Genomic DNA, 21,681 nt, shown 5'->3' on the forward strand with positions numbered 1-21,681 from the left:
CAGCTTTCATTTTATTTATATATATATATATATATATATATATATATATACACACACATTTAAAATATTAATTGTGTGTAAATATTTTTGAGAGATTTTTGTTTCTCATTACGAGGGGAGGTGGATGGGATGGAGGGGGGGTCAAAGGGCGTTGCCAGGGTGACATTGTTGTCGCTGAAGCCGGCCCAGGGCAGCGGCTCCCTGTGTGAGAGCGGCCGCCACCATGGAGTACACCGGCAGCAGCTACATCGGGGACTACCACAATGGCAGGTATGGAAAGAATGATCCCCGGCCTGAAATGTCCGCTTATTTTTAACCAAGGAAACGCGCTGGGAGAAGGGGAAGGGGATGCAAAGGGCCTGGGCCTCCCCACTGGCCTTCACCAGGGAGGGAGACATCATCGACAGCCACAAGTGGAGAGGGAGGCTGCTCTTTAAACAGAAAGTCCTGCCACGACTCCGCAACATCTGAACACAGATCAACGTTTCAGAAAAAAACCTTGCATTTATACAGCGCCTTTCGCGACCACCGGACGTCCCAAAGTGCTTTACAGCTAATGAAGTACTTCTATGAATTGTAGCCACTGTTTTAATGTCGGAAATGTGACAGTCAATTAGCGCTCAGCAAGGTCCCACAAACAGCAATGTGATAAATGACCAGATAATCTGTTTTAAGTGATATTAATAGAGGGATGACTGCTTCATCAATGACCTTCCCTGCAACATAAGGTCAGAAATGGGGATGTTCACTGATGACTGCACAGTGCCATTAGCAACTCCTCAGATAATGAAGCAGTCCATGCCTGCATGCAACAAGACCTGGACGACGTTCAGGCTTGGGCTGATAAGTGGCAGGTAACATTTGCGCCACACAAGTGCCAGGCAATGACTATCTCCAACAAACGATAGTCTAACCACTGCCCCTTGACATTCAACGGCATTACCATTGCCAAATCCCCCACCATCAACATCCTGGGGGTCACCATTGACCAGAAACTTAACTGGACCAGACACATAAATGCTGTGGCAACAGGAGCAGGTCAGAGGCTAGGTATTCTGCAGCGAGTGTCTCACCTCCTGACTTCCCAAAGCCTTTCCACCATCTACAAGGCACAAGTCAGGAGTGTGATGGAATACTCTGCACTTGCCTGGATGAGTGCAGCTCCAACAACACTCAAGAAGCTCGACACCATTCAGGACAAAGCAGCCCGCTTGATTGGCACCCCATCCACCACCTTAAACATTCACTTCAAGAAGGCGGCTCACCACCACCTTCTCAAGGGCAACTAGGGATGGGTAATAAATGCTGGCCTTGCCAGCGATGCCCACATCCCATGAATGAATTTTTTTTTAAAGGATAAATATTGTCCAGGACACCAAGGATAGGCCCCTGCTCTTCTTCGAAATAGAGCAGGAGATCTTTTACGTCCACTTGATGGGCAAATGGTGCCTCGGTTTAACATCTCATCTGAAAGATGGCACCTCCGACAATGCAGCACTCCCTCAGTACTGCACTTGAGTGACAGCCTAGATTTTTGTGCTCAAGTCTCTGGAGTGGGACATTGCACTCAGAACCTTCTGACTCAGAGGCGAGGGTGTAACCAACTGAGCCAGCGGCTGACACTCAGCTGGAAAAAAAACCTTTCACCTGTTGCCCTTTCAGATGCTGACTGAATTGCTGTGTATTTCCAGAGTTTTCTGCTTCGCAACATTTGCATTTTTTTCTGTTTAATTCTATCGTCTATCTATTAGGCTCTTGATATTCTTAACATTCTTTACAACCACAACATAATTCCCTTACTCCACTCTTGTGTGACTGTGTTATTCCGCAACGATGACAGATATTTCAATACCCTCCTACCATCTTCAATTAATCAACATAATTTGAAAACTATTTTTATCTGTAAGCATTGTTTTCATTATTGGGATTCTAGTAAATACTTAAAAAACAATGGAAGGCGCAGAGTGAATCTATAATTTGATCTTGATGGTACAGGTATTTGAACTCTTAGAGTAAATCATGATTTTTTTATTCGCCCTCAATCACTAAAATAAAGGGAAAGAAAGGGAAATTTATACAACTTGGGTTCAGATGAAGAAAGCCCTTTGGGCTATCTGATCTCATCCATCCAAATTACCAACTCTACTGTTTTCTGATACCCGCATCGAGCTGTTTCTTAAATGATGCCAGTGTGTTGGCCTCAACGCCCTTTCCAGGAAGCTGTTCCAGCTGTTGCTCATCCTCTTTCTAATGTCTGTCCTAAATTAGCCATTCATAACTCAGACTCTGTGGCTGTTGCATCTTGTCCTGCTGCCCTGATATTTCTGACAGTATTGTTTGCGATTTACTTTCTCCATGCTGTTAATTATCGTATACACTTCTATTACAAAGAATTGACAGCACAGAAACATGCCATTCAACCCAACAGATCCATGCTGGTGTTTATGCTCCAGATGAGCCTCCTCCCACCCCTCTGTATCTAACCCCATCGATATAGCCTTCCATTCCTTTCTCCTTCATGTGTTTCCCCTTGAGGCGAATAGCATAGATGCACTCAACTACTCCCTGTGGCAGCGAGTTCCACGTTCTAACCACTCTCTGGGTAAAGACGTTTCTCCTGAATTCCCTATTGGATTTATTAGTGACTATCTTATATTTATGGCCTCTAGTTCTGGTCTCGCTCGCTTCTGGTCTTGCTCGCTTCTATAAGATATCCTGTGAGATGTCCCTTTTCAAGGTTGTAGAGTCTTCGTTTATGAAATTGTTTTATTAGCCCTTCCCTTGCTCCGCTCTACACTGCCTCTAGGGACTGGATCCCCACCTTATGTTGCAGCGACCAGAACTGTATTCAATATTCCAGATGCAGCCTTGCCAGAGCACTATATAGCTCCAGCATAACTCCTGGAATTTTAACTAATTGATTTGGCAATATTACCCAGCATCATATTTGCTCAGTTTATTGCCGCCTCACATTATTCAGACATTAAGAGCTTAAGTCCTTGACAAGTTGCAGGCTTGCAGCCCACTAATTTTCTGCCCATCGGAGAAGGAAAATAATTAGTTTACATTCCCTTGGCATAACAAATGAATGTTCAAGCATTTAAGGAGTTAATGACTGTGCTTGTGGTCCCAGCACTCCATCCTTGCTCCCTCCTGTTCCTCATTAATATGTTCCCCAATTCACACGTGCAAAGTGCATGTCATACAGCCCAGCATACTTTTTTTGATTGGATCAAGTGTCATTCATAGAAACATAGAAGATAGGAGCAGGAGTAGGCCATTCAGCCCCTCGAGCCTGCTCCGCCATTCAATGAGATCATGGCTGATCATCCAAATTCAGTACCCTGTCCCTGCTTTCTCCCCATACCCCTTGATCCCTTTAGCCTTAAGAAATATATCTAACTCCTTCTTGAATATATTTAATGAATTGGCCTCAACTGCCTTCTATGGTAGAGAATTTCACAGGTTCACCACTCTCTGGGTGAAGAAATTCCTCCTCATCTCTGTCCTAAATGGCTTACCCCTTATCTTTAGACTGTGACCCCTGGTTCTGGACTCCCCCACCATCGGGAACATCCTTCCTGCATCTAGTCTGTCTCGTCCTGTTTGAATTTTATAAGTTTCAATGAGATCCCCTCTCATTCTTCTAAACTCCAGCGAGTATAAGCCCAATTGACCCAATCTCTCCTCATACGTCATTCCTGCCATCCCAGGTATCAGTCTGGTGAATCTTCGCTGCCCCCCCTCCATGGCAATAACATCCTTCCTCAGATAAGGCGACCAAAACTGCACACAATACTCAAGGTGTGGTCTCACCAAGGCCCTGTACAACTGCAGCAAGACATCCTTGTTCCTGTACTCGAATCCTCTCGCTACGAAGGCCAACATTCATAAAAAAGCAACTGTTTAATGAATGATGCTGCTATAAAAGCAAGTAGGAAAATTACCAATGAAAAATCTGTAGAAATCTACCAATAAATAATTTGCAAGAAGGAGAAAGGGAAGAAATTAAATCACTCAAAATATTTTTTTGAAACTGCTTTCAGCTGCCATCTGGCTTTGTCAGTGCCTGCGAATACAGTACTAAAAATAAGTTTTCTATCATAAAACTTAATTCACTAAAACATCTTTAAGCCTGCTCATTAAATCATCCATGCCTTGTTGGAAATCCACCCAATAGGTTTTACCCTCAGGGCTACCCTCTCCTGAGGCTGGAGCTCAAGTTTTATTCCTTTCAAACAGCTTGCTGTGTGATGATATTGATCTGGATTCCATGCATGTATGACCGTTCAGGCCTCTGCACATTCACCTCAGTGCACAGCAAAAGGCTAGTCCTACTGCACCAAATTCCATTTTATGTGATTAAAATGTTAAATAGAGTGCACATGCTTAACATATTTATACGGCACTCCTTCATCCACTAGTTTAAAATAAATGGGCTAAAGCATTTTTTAAACAGGCTAATGCCTCTGTCACAGTAGTGAAACGCTAAATGTCATGCAAATGTGTTAATTGTTGATACACAAATACCAGCAACAGTAATCTCTTGGCTAACATTTTCTAAACTTGTAGAATAAATGCATTATGCACTCATGCTGTTGTTAAAATGTTGGTCCCAAATCAGTGCTCTGCAAAGCTTAATTGTACTTAAATATAGAATTGCTTCACAAAATATATATGAATGCAAACTCTTGAAAATACAAGTTAAAGAGAATTAGAATGAGTTGACTTAAACCACAGTTTTCACAACATTACTGAACTGTTGCTCAATCCCACTGCACCAAATAAGAAACCATCTTGATTATATAGACAACACATAGCTGAGAGTGAGTTCAAGCCTGTAGCATTTTAGGAGGTTCAGGTGGAATCATAAATCACAAAAAAATAAAATCGAGTGATTTATACAGTCACATGAACCCAGGCAGTTTGCACAAGTCTCCGCCCTTTTTTTAAATAGCCTGCTCATTTCTTCACACTTTCTCATTCATTTTTACTGTTGACGTTCTTGTGTGCTGACACTAACACCGTTCAACAATATCGGTCATGCTAAATAAAAAATATTGGTGCAGTACCAACTTGCTGCCACTGGGGGCCTGAGATTGTTCTTTTAATGAAAGCCAGGAGAATGCCTGTTTTTGGCCATGGTTAATCACTCGCGAAGTTGCAGTGCGTGGAGCTTTGAAGCGTGATTTCTCAGAGTTCAATTTTGTTGGCAGGTTGTTAATTACCAAGAAAAACAGATGTGTTTTTGTTTTCTGGTAAAAGAGGAATTTCACCCTCTAGATGTCATTAGCACTATTTAAAAATGCTGTACAGTAAATTACTATTTCTCAATTGCACCAGAGACATCTACTGATGAAAATTATGTCTGCATCAACCTCTTTCACTAGTGTATAAAATAAAGAGCATTACAAAACCTAGTGATGTGTTAGATTTAAATCTTGCTTACAATCTTGTTCTTTCTATGTTCAATCTAAGTTTATGAATGTGGCAAATTTTGGTAATATGAAAAGACTATTTGAACTTGGGGCTGACTTTTTCTGGTTGACCTTTTCACGATATCCCTCAATCCTCTCTTTCCCTAGAAACATATCCAGTTGTCTCTTGAATCCACTTACACTTTTTCTTCAAAGACCTTCCTGGCAACTGATCCCAAATATATCTTGGCCTTTGTGTAGAATAGTTCTGTCTGCATTCCCTATTTTCTCTTGATTTTTGAAGTGCATCACCTAGCTTGTGTTACCTTTTGTCAATGTGAATAATTTGCCATGATCAACTGCATCATTTTGAAGACTATTAGATCACAACAAATCATTCTCCTTTCTAGCGAGAGCAATGTTCAAATACTCTATTGTAGGAACGGCGGTTCCTATCTGAATAAAGGTATTCGACTCGATGAATCAAATCAACAGGTTTTAATGAACAACGAAGTTAACAGGGAAACTACAGGAGAAACAGTACACAGGTCTAAACAGCTTGCTGGGCACTCGACGATTGCTGGAACATTCTGGAAGCTGACGTCATGACGTCATCGCGTTCTTCGCGTCACTGGCGGTCACGTGATCGGCGTCATGACGTCATCACGTGTAGTGCAGGAAAATACAGTACAGTACAGTTAACAGGCAGTTTAAAGGTGCAGTCCGCGGCTGCACTACACTGTAGTTAAAGGGATTATTACTAATTATTCTGAGACCCTTGGTGGCTCCGCCACACTATCATCCTCTTTATACATGTGATAAGTGAAACCTAATGTACTAGGATGAAGGGTCACAGATCTGAAACGTTGGGCTCGATTTTAATGAAGCAGGCGGGTTGATGGTGGGCCCGCTGCTCGCCATCTTCTAGACCTGCTCCCAGTTGCTGCCGCCCTGCAGATGAGATTTTAGCTTGATTGGCCTCGTTACGGCCGATGTGCGGGTCCCTCCAGGCAATTGCTTGCAGAGTGTCAGGTTCTCGCCTCTGGTGACGCATTGTTTCAGTAAAGGTTTAAAGGGGCCATGTCCCCTTTGCAGAAGCAATAGCTTTTTTCTGTTAAAAGTGCAGGCTGCTGCAGGAATGGCAGCGCCAAAATCTAAGGCTGCACCCAGGTTCAATGAAGGCTCCCTCCATGATCTTGTGGAGGGAGTTCACAGATATCACAGACACCCCACAGTGCAGATAGAGGCCATTTCGGCCCATCGAGCCTGCACCGACACATATCCCACCCGATCCCCGTAACCCCTACACCAACACATATCCCACCCTATCTCCGTAACCCCACGTATTTAGTCCCCCTAACACTAAGGGTCAATTTATCATAGCCAATCAACCTAACCCGCACATCTTTGGACTGTGGGAGGAAACCGGAGCACCCGGAGAAAACCCACGCAAACACGGGGAGAATGTGCAAACTCCACACAGACAGTCACCCGAGGCCGGATTCGAACCCGGGTCCCTGGCACTGTGAGGCAACAGTGACAGGACAGCAGGAGGTCCTCTTCCCTGGAAATGGAAGGAGGAGGCCTCCTCAGCAAAGCAAGGCAACTTGGCTGCAAATTGCTGAGGAGGTGAGTTCGAGGTCTGTGTGCAGACGCACTTGGGTTCAGTGGCAAAAAAGGTTTAATGATCTGCTGAGATCACCTAAAGTGTGGCCTCTGTGTCTGGGAAATGGAAGTTCAAGAGTGAGGGCTCAGGGAGAATTCCATGTAGACTGTTGGTGGTGACACTGAGCGCAAACCACCGTTTGTTGGACAGATGATGCCTGGGGATTTGAGAATGTTGGACTTATATTCATCTCCATGTGCAAGCCACCTGTGGTTGAAGTGTAAGCTTACTCGAATCTGGCATGGATGAGTGCAGCCCTTGCCTGACGGCCAGCAATGTGGTCGCGTGCTGCTGGATTGGCCACATCCGGCCCCGCAAGGCGTCGTTCCCCGTCCTCCTCCTCGTTCTCCTCCTCTTCCTCTTCCTCCGAGGAGGCTCTGTGCTGAGCCACTTGTTCGTCCGGCAGCACTAAGCCGTGCTGCTGTGCGATGTTGTCCAGGGCACAGCAGACCATGACGATTCTGGACACCCTGGCTGGTGCATACTGCAAGGCTCCACCAGATGTGTCCAGACATCGGAAGTGCATTTTGAGCAAGCCAATGGTTTGCTCTATTATGCTTCTGGTGGAAATGTGGCTCACATTGTAGCGCTCCTCAGCTTCGTTTGATGGCCTCCTCATCGGTGCCATAAGCCACTTTTTCAGGGGATAGCCCTTGTCGCCAAGAAGCCATCCGGAAAGTTGGGTTGGCGGATGGAAGAACTGAGGCACAGTAGACTGGCGCAGGATGAAGCAGTCATGGCAACTGCCAGGCTACTTTGTGCAAACATGCATGATGATCTTCCTGTGGTTACACACCAGCTGGACGTTCAGGGAGTGGAATCCCTTGTGGTTGACAAATACAGCTGGGTTGTGATAGGTGATAGGGGGCTCTCATGGCTACATGTGCGCAGTCTATGACACCCTGCACCATTGGCAAGCCTGCCATATTGGCCGCACACTTGGGCCATCCGTAGAGAAGTAGATGTAATTGTGGGCCTTTGCAAAAAGGGCATCGGTGACCTGTGTGATGCTGGTGTGTGTGGCCGACTGGGAGATGCCACTGATGTCTGCAGCTGATCCCTGGAAGGAGCCCGAAGCAAAGAAGTTAAGTGCGGTGGTGGCTTTGACAGCCACTAGTAAGGAGTGTCCACACGATCCTCTGGGCTCCAGGTGTTGGTGCAGCATTGCGCAGATGTCAACGACTACCTCTCTCGAAAGTCTCAGCCTCCTTTGGCACTGCTGCTCAGTCCTGCTGAGGAAGCTGATCCTCTGCCTGTAAACCCTGTGTTGGGGGTATCTCCTGCGGCGTGGTGCAGCCCTGCGCTGAGGCCCTCCGCCCTGTGCATCATCAGGTGGGTGTGGAGGAGGTTGGCGCTCCTGGTGCTGTTGTTGTGGCTGGTTGTGGAGCTGCCGCGGCTGCTCTTCCTCCGAATCTGATGACCAGGATGAGAGGATGTAAATGGTTCCCATCCCGTTGCTATAGACTTCAGTTGAGGCAAGAAGCTTGCAAGCGCACACTCAAAGTGGCCTGAAATTATTCCAATCAGGTCACACTGCAGACGGGTGACAGCTTGAACAGTCACAAGGTCAGTAGATTTGCAAAATCTTATCCCAAACCTCCAACAATAAAGTTGTTGCATTTGAATGTCAGCCATGTTTCAGGAGCGCTTTTAAAGTTCTGCATCAATGACTACAATTCATGTCCTCGAGAAACCCATCTCCTTGCAGCTGGCATGTTTCTGACAAGACGGGAAACAGGAGCCAGAAGCACGAAAATTAGAAACTACTATAAAAATAGGATTAGCAAGGCAGTTAACAGGCTGTTAACTGCCTTAACTACGTGTCCCACTGTTTCCAGTTGGGTCAGTTCGGGTGCGGCTGACCCGACACTCACGAAAATCGCGTGGGGGCGGGATCGAGGCAGGTTTGCAGCCCGACCCATTTTTTCCGATTTTCACTGCCAACCCACCTCCAAACCCGCCTCCTCAGGGCTATTAAAGTCGAGCCCGTTAACTCAGTTTCAGTCTCCACGGATGCTGCCTGACCTGCTGCATGTTTCCAGCATTTGCTGTTGTTATTTCAGATTTCCAGCATCCGCAGTATTTTGCTATTGTACTAGGATGTGTTGTGTATGATATGGAATCAACATAATTAAAAAACTCAACATTTAGATGAGCACTTGAAACGCCATAGCATACAAGGCTATGGACCAAGTGCTGGAAAATGGGATTAGAATAGACAGGGCTTGATGGCCGACGCGGACACGATGGGCCAAAGGGCCTCTTTCTGTGCTGTATAACTCTATGACTTTATGACTCTATTTATCTGGCAATAAGAATTGGTATTGGAAAGAATCCACTGAAAGGAGTGCACCTATCGGGGGAATATCACATCTTTTTAATGTTTCCGGTAGTGAGTAAAAATCCAGTGCCAACAATTTATTGTCAGCTCCTACTTATTGGGCCGGATTTTGCGGTCAGCGGCCAATGAATGGCACCAGCCCATAGACTTTCTATGGACTTTGTATTGGAAGTGCCTGTCCAAAAAATGCAGCACCCTCTACAGGGCATCTGGGACCTGTGTGAACAGGGCAAGCAACTGTGTATCTCATTAACCAGTCAGATTGGAGAATCATTAATTAGCAGCGCAGAGTCTGGACCAGGAAGTATCAGTTAGAATATCGAATTCAATGCCAAATCAGGTACAGAAAGCAAAATAAAGAGAGGGAAAGAAAGATTAGATTAAGAAAGAGAGATAAAAGAGACAAAGAAAAAGTTAAAAAAAAGATTTTTTTTACTCTCCAACAATTAAAATCTGAAGGAATGAAACTCCACACTTGTAAAAGTTCATTTTCAGTGTTAGAGAGGTTGTTTGGCAGTAATTAAGCCATTGAAAGGGTACTTACACTGGAATGGACAAGCCCTAACTTTGGCGAGTTTAGTCAATATCTATGAGGTAAGTACAGGAACTTCACAATGTTCAGTGTATTTGAAAGGTGAATCAGACACTGAGATACCATTCTTGTGCAGTTTTTGGAGGAGCAGGGCATCGCGGACAATTTCCTGATTTCCGTGTGCGGTCGCCAGAAGTTGGTGTCTGAATTCCATGGAAATAACGGTGAGCACTGTTAGATAATTCAGACCAACATTTCTGACATTTTGATAATCGCGTTTATATTAATTTTCCATTTATTGAACTTTTTAGATACACAACTTTTTTGATGAGTTTTTGTGTCCATCGAAGAAAGGGATGTCAGAATGTTAGTGCTGACGTAGCTATGCCAGATGAACATTAATGGAAATTAACAATGGCCTGGAATTTTCAAACATTTTCTGCCCTTTTTCAGTCAGCCTCAGGGTGGGTGAGTGAAGGAAATATGGCGGGAAGCCATTTTACCAGATGGGGACAGAAGTACCAGCAGGAGCCGGCCTAAATTATTAGAATTAGCCTGACCTCACAAGGTCTGTTGGGGTTTGGGGCAGAATTGGAAAATACTAGCCAATGTGCCTTGACCCCAACCTCAGAAAGCATCCCTTTCTTCACCAGTGCACATTTTCCATAAATCACACCTCAAATCTTTAGCCCTAGCTTGATATAAAGAGCCTGTAGCAAATTGTGGGCAGGTTTGTACTGTGAGCCCACACCCAGTAGAAACAGGGTTGCGACTGCATCTATTCATTGCAGCTTTGGAGAAAAGATTTCCAATCCATTAGTTTAGGATGGATTCAAACACAGAGGTGAAAGGAGAGTGCATATTTGTGGGGGGGGGGCGGGGATGGGGGTGGTGAGAGGAGGGGGGAGAGGAATTGAACTGGCAATAGATTTCTGGCAGGAACCAGCTGGCTTCAGTTATGCTCTTGCCTGCCCGTGGCAGAATGAGGCTACAGCGATTTTAAGGAACGGGCCTTATTAACATGATGCTGGCCACCTATCTGCCTGCAAGCGGCTGTTGGCCTGAGTAAATTTGGGCAGCCTTTGGCCGCCTGATGGCACTCCGGTAAGTGTGGAGACCTGGTTTCCAGAGTGGGGTCTCACAGTAGGGAAGGAGGGTGTGCAGGGCAGGGGAGGCCTAAGCGTTCCTTGTGGGGCCTGGAGGAGCACTCGTGCTTCTCCTGGCTCCACAAAAGGAAAATTAAAAAACATAACTTGAATGGTCTCTTCTGTTTCTGATCCTCTTCTGACTAGAGTTCAACTGGTGAGAAGCTGCACCAATGGCCCTGCTCAGTTCTGAGTTAAAATAGTGGTCCAGGCCCAATAACATCATCGGACCCTGATCTGTATATTTAAAGAAAGAGCCCAACAGCCTGAGGTAGACGCCTTTGCCGCCTGCGGTTAATATCGAAGGCAGGGGGGATCCAGGTGGGACATTGGCAGGTAAGCCATCTGGTGGATTTTAACTGCCTACCCACCCGTATCTGGCAGACAGATAGGGTTAAAATTGACCCCATTCATAATGCCAGTTCTATGCAAGTGCTCCTTCAGAATCTGCACAAGATCACAACAGCAGTAACTGAAAACATGGCCAACCTATTTTTTATAGTGATTTTATTGAGAAATGGTTTAGTTTGAATGAATGTGAGACAAGCAACATCGCACTGGAACAAATGATTCTGTCACATTCACTGCCACCCGTTATTGTGAATAGCCAGCCAATAATGATACAACTTTTCTTTGTTTGGCTTTCTATTTCTTTGTTTACTCCTTCTTGTTTTTTTGTTTTCTCTCAGGATGGAAGGGTTTGGGGTGTATACCCTCCCAACAGAAACAAGATACAAGGGAGGAATAAGAGACGGCATGTTTCATGGCAAAGGAACCTTATACTTGCCGAATGGAAGCAAATATGTAGGCACCTGGGACAGTGGAGTCGTAATAGAGGTCTGATTTGAATATCTTTAGACAGTACCAGAATATTGTCATTCATTGGGTGTGACAATCATTCAACTTGGTTCACCCGCATTTTACTGTTTGTTGGTCGTAAAAATAACATCTTTGTGTGATAAGTAATTTTAAACGCTTTCATTCTTTCGGATCAAAAACGTCCTCCAGGCAATCTTTCTCTGATGTTAACAGCACTGCAGTGTTTCCAGCCTGTAGTTGACACTTATTGATTAGCTACACTTGTCTTTTAGGGTAACTACATATTTGCAGATGGATTGGAATATGAAGAAGACTGGGAGTACTGTGATGGTTATGACAGGCGCTTTTACACTGAAATATGTAACGGATTGAAACCAGCAGGTATGTTATAAAAGAGCATCAAAAGATACATCATATTTCACAAAGCAAAGAGCAAATGATAAATAAGTATATTTATGTACTAAAATATTACTATATGATAGTTTATTTCTTGATATGTGACTGGAATTACTGGTATTCTATATTATGATATATAGCTTCTACGCTTTCAGTTACCTCATACCATCTCTACCATGCTCAGGATATTTATTAACCCAGATATAGAATAACAGTTGTATTTAAGGATTAAATTAGACTTGGAAACATTTTATAAACCACGCAAGCTTTGCTCTCATGGTTTGTGACATAATTAGACTAGATTGCATTAGTGCTGAACTCACTGCCATCCATCTATTATCCTATATGTAAGACATATATGGGATGTTGTTATAATTTGTTGATATTTCTGCACTTGCCTAAGGTCGCTCCCAGCTCACAAACTTGGATCCTCCAAGAACAATTCCAGATGGATGTTATGACTGTGGTGATGGCTTCTATAACCCTTCAACCAGAATAATCATTGATTACAACCATGCATTTCTTCGTAACACTGGTAAGTTTCTTAAAAACTCATCCAGCCTAATCTGCAGATTTGAAATATGAACTGCTAATTTGTTTCTTTTCTTTACCAATACTCTGTGGCATTCAACATTTTTCTTTAATCTATTGTTTGACTGGCATCAGTCACTTAATAACTCCCCATGCTTGCTTCTTTGTTTCTTGTCACCTATTCAATGCATAAACATCTGTACATATCACATGTTTTTGTGATTAATAGTAAATTTTACACAAAATGTCACAACACTTTGAGTTTGGTGCCATTTTGACTGTTTTACATTGAAACATTACTGAAGTATATTGAATAATATTGAAGTATATCTAATTATTTCTGAATGAAAGCAATGTCATAAGTCCAATGAATCCTGCTTATGTGCAGAATTTAACAACTCCTTACAGCATGTTTAGACAGAATTAACAGTCTTTGTGCTTTAAATATTAATTCTTTTTTATGACCAATAAGATGCTTGTTTTTTCTCTCTGACATTTCTGTCTTGTTCATGTACAAAAGTAGCTGCCAGTGTTTCATGTATAACTCTACTTTTGCCTGCACAAAAATTGATTACTTTGATTTTGTACGTCAAACTTTCTTGAGCTTATTCTCAGTTTATAAAAGTCAAACCCATCACCGGGGGCGTTTTTAAAAAAGATATATTACCAACAACCTTCCTTCAAGAAAAAAAAACAATTGAGAGGCATTTGGTATCCAATATGCAGAGGAACTGGATTCCCTTGAGAGAGATAGTATGGGCCAGAAGGCCAGGGCTGTAGAGGAAGAGTAAATGAACAGCTGCAGGCAGGAGGAACCGAGGAAGAAGGCTGGGATAAAAGGGACAGACCTAGAGCTACTTCTGTGTAGACATTGCAGGAAGGGACAGGAAACACCAAGGCTTCTGGCCAGGGCTTGAAGCTAGCAAAAGCAGATGGTAGGAAACATTCAGGAAACTCTTTACTCAACTCAAAAGACCAGACAGGTTAGCAGAAAGTGCTGCTGTGTCTCTCTTAGGTCTGGGAGTGGCTTTAAAGGATGCACAGGTTTCTCGGCCTTTAACCCATGTGCTTGAATGTTCTCTGTAGAGAATGGTGTTTTTTTCACTGATAAACAGGGTGTAAAACAGTCCCTCCTTTGGCAATCCTGTGCTTAATTTGTTCTTGATGAGGAAAGAGCAGAGTTTACTAATATGTAGCACCTCCATTAAAAATGGAACTCTCTTTGTTTTTCATGTTTATTTAAAATGTAGAATACTAATTTAAGAATGTGACTACTTTTAAATGCAAGTGAAAATCTAAAGAATATTCCCACCTCAAGTTTGACAATTAAAACAAGTACAGGGACTGAGATAAACACATTGGCCCAGAATTTGCTGAAATAATAACGGCGTGTGAACAACGCATGCCATTATTAATATGCAAATCGACCAGTAACTTGTGGTGGGAAGAGATACCCCGTGAATTATGACTTGCCACAAGTTGCTGGCCGATTTGCGCAGCTCTGCCATTTGCTTCGTGAAAACGGCATCTCGCCCTTAACGTCCTCGTGAATTTCATGAAATTGCTACATTTGCACATTCATTGCCTCTTATTGAATGACAGAGCAGGCTCGAGGGGTTGTATGGCCTAATCCTGCACCTAATCCTTATGTTCTTGTGTTCTAAACTCACCACAGAAAGTTGAACCTAATAATTAACAGTGTAAGTACCTTTAACGATGTGATAATTATTAATGACTGCCAATCAACCTCACTTGCCCAGAAAGTGAACAATTAAAAGTGTGGAGTCTCATTCCTTCAGGTAGTGAATTGTTGTTGGGAGATTTAATTTTTTTCCCTATTTTTCCTTTTTGCCTCTTTTTTCTCTCTCCCTTAATCCAATCTTGCTTTCCCTCTCTTTATTTCTCTTCTGTACTTCATTTGACATTAATTAACCCACTCTAATTCATCTTCCTTCTCAGACCTTCCCTCTTTATTTCTCAATCCTTAAATCTCATTGGTTAAGGAGATACACTGTTGGTTTCACCCTTCACTAAGGGACCTGTTGCCCTTGCTGCACTGTTATCAACTTGCACTTCCAGCAACTTTGTGGGGAAATCTGAAGTGTGCAGGAACAAGTCCGCCAGGGCACGCCGTGAGAAGCCCCACTCCAGCAAATTCTGGGCCATTGCACACAAAGCAACTCACAGTCGATGTAAATTCTCATTAAAATACTGAAAGTTCCTAAAAGTTTTATGTGGCAAATAATTAAAAGGATGCACAAAGATGCACAAAGATAATTGTCTAATACTCAGGGGCCATTCTGAGTGTTTGAAATAATTTACAAGAGTTTGTGTGCCCAGATATTTCAAAGAGTCCCAGATTTCTAGGAGTAAGTAATATATTCTTAAATGTTATTTGTGCCCATTCTCTGTTTTTCCCACTTGATTTTTCCCCCTACATTGGTGTTGCACATTCTGCATCTTCGTCCCAGAGGGCAGATGATCTGTGGTTGCTGTTAATGCCACCCATCAACAGCAACAAGAGGCACAATTCAGGTGGGATGGATTGCATTATGTCAGCTTTCCACTTACTTCCCCTGAAACACTCTGTACAAACTGTGTCCTATCTCACCAAGGGCTGACAAACCTCACTGGTCTAAAATGGGAAAACACAAAGAGCATTCAACTATGGAACTTCATCTTATAGTCTGAAATAAACTGCTTGTATTACCAGACCTCCCGAACTCCCTACCTTATCTTTATTACAGAAAAGATACGCATTTTAAAGGACTAGTTTTTGATCTTTATTACTGTAAGGTACTTTAACTGATTACCTTTTTGCACCATTTAAGAGGGATACCAGTTTTTCTCTAAATTAGTCAAGTGTTGACTTCACTTACATCTGGTACTGCATGACTTGGGTATTTCTTAGCATCGGTTCCAACAATTATAATCCCACAATAACTGGAAGTGGATCTGAGAGCCAGATAAGCTATGTTGGTAACCAAGGGGCTGGTTTTCATTTCTCGAATATCTCCGCTTGGAATAGCAGCAAATAGAGGTTGATATGTTGTTTCTTGAAAACTTCTGTGTTCAGTCATTCTCTATCGATAAAGTTCCCACTATTGTTTAAGGCATAAGGTATTGATAGATGGGGCAAAACAGAATGTGAAATAGTGATCACTCCTAGCTGTTTTAAGATGTCTGAGACTAGAACATGTATAGTGTAATGCACAGCCAGCAGACACTGCTAGTTGCCCAGTGATAAAGCAATACTGTGCATTTGTGCACACATCTTGTTTCCTGAGTTATATTGCCACTTTTGAATCAATGTGAGCATGGTAGCAGAACAACATGGCTAGAGTTAACAGCACAATGTTGCACAATAAGCACAATATTATGCTGCTGTCTTATGTGTTATCCCACAAACCCTAGTTGGCAAGTAGAGGATACCTACAGTACACTGTGTTGTAGATAGCATGGTGCTTATTTACGTAAAATGCTCCCAACCAAAATATCTGCAGTCTCTTGTTTTAGACCCTCCTCCAGATCAGACCAGTATTTAATTTTTTTTTAGTGTTCACAATTACTGACAATGAATTTTCATTGGGTTTGGGCACTGTGCCACAGCAATGTGAGGGGGAGGGATTTCCAGATGATACTGTATGAAATCATAAGCAGTAGTGCTGCAGCATTGCCCTCACACAACAACAACTACTTCCATTTATATAGTGCTTTTAACATAGTAAAACATCCCAAGGCGCTTCACAGAAGCGTTATCAAACAAAATTTGACACCGAGCCACATAAGGTGATGATATTAGGACAGGTGACCAAAAGCTTGGTCAAAGAGGTCGGTTTAAATGAGTGGCTTAAAGGAGGAAAGAGAGGTGGAGCGGTTCAGAGAGGGAATAAGGATCAGTTGCCAATGATGGAGCGATTAAAATCGGGAATGCACAAGGGGCCAGATTTGGAGGAGCGCAGAGATCTCGGTGGGTTGTAGAGCTGGAGGAGATTAGAGATGGGGAGGGATTTGAAAACAAGGATGAGCTTTTTAAAATCAAGGTGTTGTCAGACTGGGAGCCAATGTAGGTCAGCGAGCACAGGGGTGATGGGTGAACGGGACTTGGTGTGAATTAGGACATGGGCAGCAGAGTTTTGGAGGAGCTCAAGTTTATGGAGGGTGGAAGATGGGAGGTTAGTTAGGAGAGCGTTGGAATAGTCAAGTCTAGAGGTAACCAAGGCATGGATGAGGGTTTCAGCATCAGATGAGCTGAGGCAGGGCAGAGACGAGCGATGTTACGGAGGTGCAAGTAGGCAGTCTTGGTGATGGAGCAGATATTGGGTCGGAAGCTCACCTTAGGGTCAAATAGGATGCCAAGGGTGCGAACGGTCTGGTTTCAGCCTCCGACAGTGACCAGGTAACGGGATGGAGTTGGTGGCTAGGGAACGCAGTTTGTGGTGGCGGCCGAGATAATTGCTTCGGCCTTCCCAATATTTAGCTGGAGGAAATTTCTGCTCATCTGGATGTCAGAAAAGCAGCGTGACAAATCAGAGCAGAGGAGGGGCCATGAGAGGTGGTGGTGAGGTAGAGCTGGGTGTCATCAGCGTACATGTGGAGCCTGATGTGTTTTTGAATGATGTTGCCAAGGGGAAGCACGTAGATGAGAAATAGGAGGGGGCTAAGGATAGACCCTTGGGTCTCCAGGTGTAACGGTGCAGGAGTGGGAGTTCAGGCCTGCTAGCAATAACCGTGCTGTAATACAAAATGTAGCATTAGACATTGAAAATGCAAATGCATATTATATTTTGCAGAAGGTACTAAGGGACATATTTTATCCTATCGCTAATATTAGAGAAAAAGTAGACACAAGCATAAAAGGGAGCACCATTTTATACTTACATCTACTTTAGCACTAAAATTACTGCACTGAAAAAATGAACCTTTAGGGCCTAAGTACTGGGATATAGTACAGTAGTGTTCTCTGCCACTTGTTAAATCATAAAATGAACTTAATCAGAATGTTTCATGGAAAAGTAAAAGTTTGCTTTTACACTAGTCCTGCCCTTTAACACTGTTCTGGAAAAACTATACATTATAAAGAGTGTGTTTTATGATATAATTAAAAGAGCAAATCATACACACTGATTATATTCAAAGTCTTGTATCAGATATATATGCTCTGATAACATTATTTACCCAAATGTTTGAAAAATATATTAAAATATTGAATGACTTCCTTTGCAAAGTTAAAATGGTAAGACTGAGATCGTGCCAATGATCAAATCCCAGCCAAATAACAATTTCCAGTTGATTATAGAGTTGTGTTATGTTAAAAAGGGAAAATGTAGCTGCTGCCTCAAAGAATAAATTATATAAAAGGTGAGAATATGCAGAGCAATTGTATTTAAGCTTTAATTACCATATGCAAACAATTGCAGCTAAGCTAAATGGTAATTATAGTTAGCTGGTAGCTGGTACGAATGAAACCACAAGGATTAATTGTGCTTTAAAAAGTGATAAAATGTGTTTCTTGAGTTTGACCCAGTGTCACAGGGCGAGAGAGAATAAGAGAAAGTAGTTAGCTTCCATGCAGCTGGCAGGAATCAGCCTGGGCATCTGGGATTTAATTTGGTGGCCACACAGCCAGGTAGAGTGTGAAAAGGCTAGTCAAGTGGCTGTTAAGGCCATCGTCACCAATTATGAACAATCAGGGAAGGATTTAAGCCTTGTTCATGACAATAGGCCAGTTCATCTTGTTTCATGGGTTACCACTGAAGAGGTTGCAGCTGCACTGATTCAAATTAGGCATAAAACCTACTGCAATTATCTTACAGGGTTCTGCTGAAGCCGAAATATGTTTATCAGCCACTATTATAATACAGTCCATGGCCACCCTGAGCAGAATGGTATATGCAACAAAAAAATGCACGTTAGCAGATGTAATTGATGTAACAAGGAGGTGGTGGTCTGACATGATGCCCATCGTAAGTCATAAAATAACAAAGAGTGCATCATTGGAACCTTCCCTGATTGCACATGCAAAAAATACAAATGTTTGGGTCTGAAGGATTGAGTCAATTTAAATCTAATTGCAGCTTGCTGCAGCCTGAACTTTACTGGCAAAATTCCATTTTCATCTGACAAATTACAAGAAAATGTCTGTCTGTATTTTCAGATGATGATGAGCATGAATGGATAGTCAGGACCTGTCAGAAGGGTTGGGATGAGATAACTGGATACCGACCTGAACTGCACCAGCAACAACTACCAAGATACCCCTCGTGATTGGGGCTGAGCTTTGTGGTACCCATGCTAATACCTCACTGTATCCTCATTCCTTTGGTGTTTTGCATTACGTAACGAACCTTACAGAATTTGTTGAATTTAAATGCTTCTCGCACAGCTTCCTCAATTCTTTATTTTCTGCACATACTTCATGTAAGATATGATTCATAATTTCTTCAATTTCACATTTTTCTGTTCTGATAACTGTACTGAACAGTTTTGATCTGGCATATGCTGATTAGTACACGTCCAGAAAGTAAATGGAGTAGTGTTCATACTAATGTGTACATGTGCCCTTGAGATATAGATATATGTATATAATATATATTATATAAACCTGTTCTGCTAAAGTTGTAGTTGATCCCCAATCTGGCCAACCTAAGGTAGCTTATTATTACAGTACTAATATACAGGATTACCAATTTAAGCCAAATGCAGTCCCCAACTGAATGCTATGATCGTGACTTTTACCTTCTGAGATTCATGATTGTGGATTGTAGTTTTGGTTTGGAATACTGTCTTTAAATGCTGTGAATATTTTCCTGGTATTAGTTAAGGATAGCTACTCCGTTTTATAGATACGAATATGAGGTGGAAAGTTTGTTGTGCTTCTGTGGTTTACATAAGTCACATACACCTGACTACTGTTTACCAGTAAAAAGTAATTCAAATACAACTTACAGAAGTTTTTGTGGGGGAATGGGAAAGATACTTATGACTTTGTAAATTTGAATGTTATAACCTCTATGTTAAAGCAGATATACAATTACATCTTGCTATAGTTGCTCAGCTAATTGAATGTTATTGTATTTGTAAATTGTAACTATTAGTGTAACACCTTCGACAGGCAGGAGCTGATAATCTTTCAGGACTGCTTATTGGGATACACAAGCCTTTTCTAGTCTTATGTATCCCAACAAAAGGTTCTCAAGCTACTTGGCTAAGAAACATAATGACTCACATTACACCCTTTGTCAGTCCTGAATTTAGAAGAGTGCAGCTGTACTAAATTATTTATATTATAAACCTGTTAGTGTTCCATGTCGGTCACAAAAATGGAAGAATGTTGATTCTTAGGGCAGGAAGTTAATCCTAGCTCATTTCATTTTGGAAATAAAAGCAATAAATGGACACTGAAACGTTTCTAATGTGTTAGTGTCAGTGTGTGATTGTGTTCCCTCGTCCTCTGATTCCTCTCAGGACTCTAATGTTGCAGGTTCTGTTTTGGTCATCTGCAAAGGAAGAATCAGGTCAACTCTGAAAGGATTAGACAGACGGTGGGGCCAGTTTTGGTTCGCTGCGGTAATCAAGTGAGCGGCCAGTGTTTCAACCGCGCTACCCGCCCGATCGCAGCAGCGAGCTGCCTTGCAAGCACCGATTGCGAGCTCCAAGGCATCTTGCAGGTTGGAGAGAGCGGGAAATGGGCCAGCTCCTGGGCCGTGCTGGCAGACAGTATGGAGCTGGAGAAGGGGAGGCGATCCCGGGGGATCATGCGCAGGGACTGGCAGCAGGCCAGTGTAGTCTTGTGGGGCCAGGAGGAGCAAGACTGTTCCTCCTGGCCCCACAAAAATGAAAGGAATAAAAATTTGACCATTTTTGGAGTGGGTCTTTTTAAGGACCACTGGTTGGCCAAGGAGCACCCAGCGGAACATGCGTGGTGCCGGCCTACCCATTGGTCCACGTAAATCGCTTTGGGGTCTGATAACGGGCCAAGAACCCAATTTAAATATTGAAACAAGGATTATGCTTGTTTCGAGCAGGAGCGTTGGATCGAGGCTCCCTCGACAATCGAGTCAGAAAATTTTTAAAAATCATTTGCCTACCGCCCCATTTTCTAGCGTAAACGGAGGCATTGGACATTCGGACCCTGTAACTTCTGAGCTGGGGTAGCAGTAAGGGCAGTGCAATTGGCCGCAATGCCCCCAGAGCTTTGGGAGGGGGAAATAAACAGTCATGGTTATTGCTATCCAGTGACCACTTCTGGAAAACTTGCGGTTTTGGGATTATGGGTGACCGCAGGATTTGGCAGATTGTGATGCCTACCACAGTTGCTTAGTCTAAACATTACGCAAGCCGATACATGGAGAATATCCAAATAAGCAAGGTGTCGGAGGCGGGCTTTAGTTTAAATCAGCAGCTTAGATCCACAGTATTTACAGACTTGAGACTTTCTCTGCTCCCCAAAGCAGTGAACCTATATACTGTACACCAGAATGACTGTACTGCACCTGTGGCAAGAATTTCACTGCGGAGTCACAAATACAAACATTTAAGGATCGCACAACAAGTGTCACCCACAGGATATATTTAAAAGACTGCAGAGGAAAATTATTGATCCAAAACAGTTGCCCTCTAGAAACCCTTCACTGTTTAACGAAAAAAATCTTTTTAAGGGACATAATTCATTCAAACTTCTGGACATGAAGCAGTTTTTAATAAGACTATTAACATTTATCAAAATGGCAGTAAATAACACAGTTCAATGCAATTTAAGTTCCCTCCTCCTCAAATTATTATTTTTATAAACTAGGATCTGTTGTTAGAGGATTTATTATGTCAGTAATTGT

The 21,681-nt window shown here is 42.8% G+C and overlaps 1 protein-coding gene across 1 annotated transcript; it reads left to right on the forward strand.

Moving 5' to 3' along the window:
* The first annotated feature begins 159 nt into the window (after window positions 1-159).
* Window positions 160-20,257, forward strand: morn5 (MORN repeat containing 5). The gene is made up of 5 exons (XM_085965716.1): window positions 160-270; window positions 11,791-11,938; window positions 12,193-12,301; window positions 12,720-12,851; window positions 19,005-20,257. Exons 1-5 carry the CDS (start codon window positions 224-226, stop codon window positions 19,112-19,114), a joined length of 546 nt encoding a protein of 181 aa, XP_085821842.1. The 5' UTR covers window positions 160-223; the 3' UTR covers window positions 19,115-20,257.
* Window positions 20,258-21,681: the final 1,424 nt, after the last annotated feature.

Source organism: Somniosus microcephalus, chromosome 23, assembly GCF_052327205.1.
Source record: "Somniosus microcephalus isolate GS21.2 chromosome 23, FLI_Smic_1.0, whole genome shotgun sequence".
NCBI classification, from domain to species: domain Eukaryota; kingdom Metazoa; phylum Chordata; class Chondrichthyes; order Squaliformes; family Somniosidae; genus Somniosus; species Somniosus microcephalus.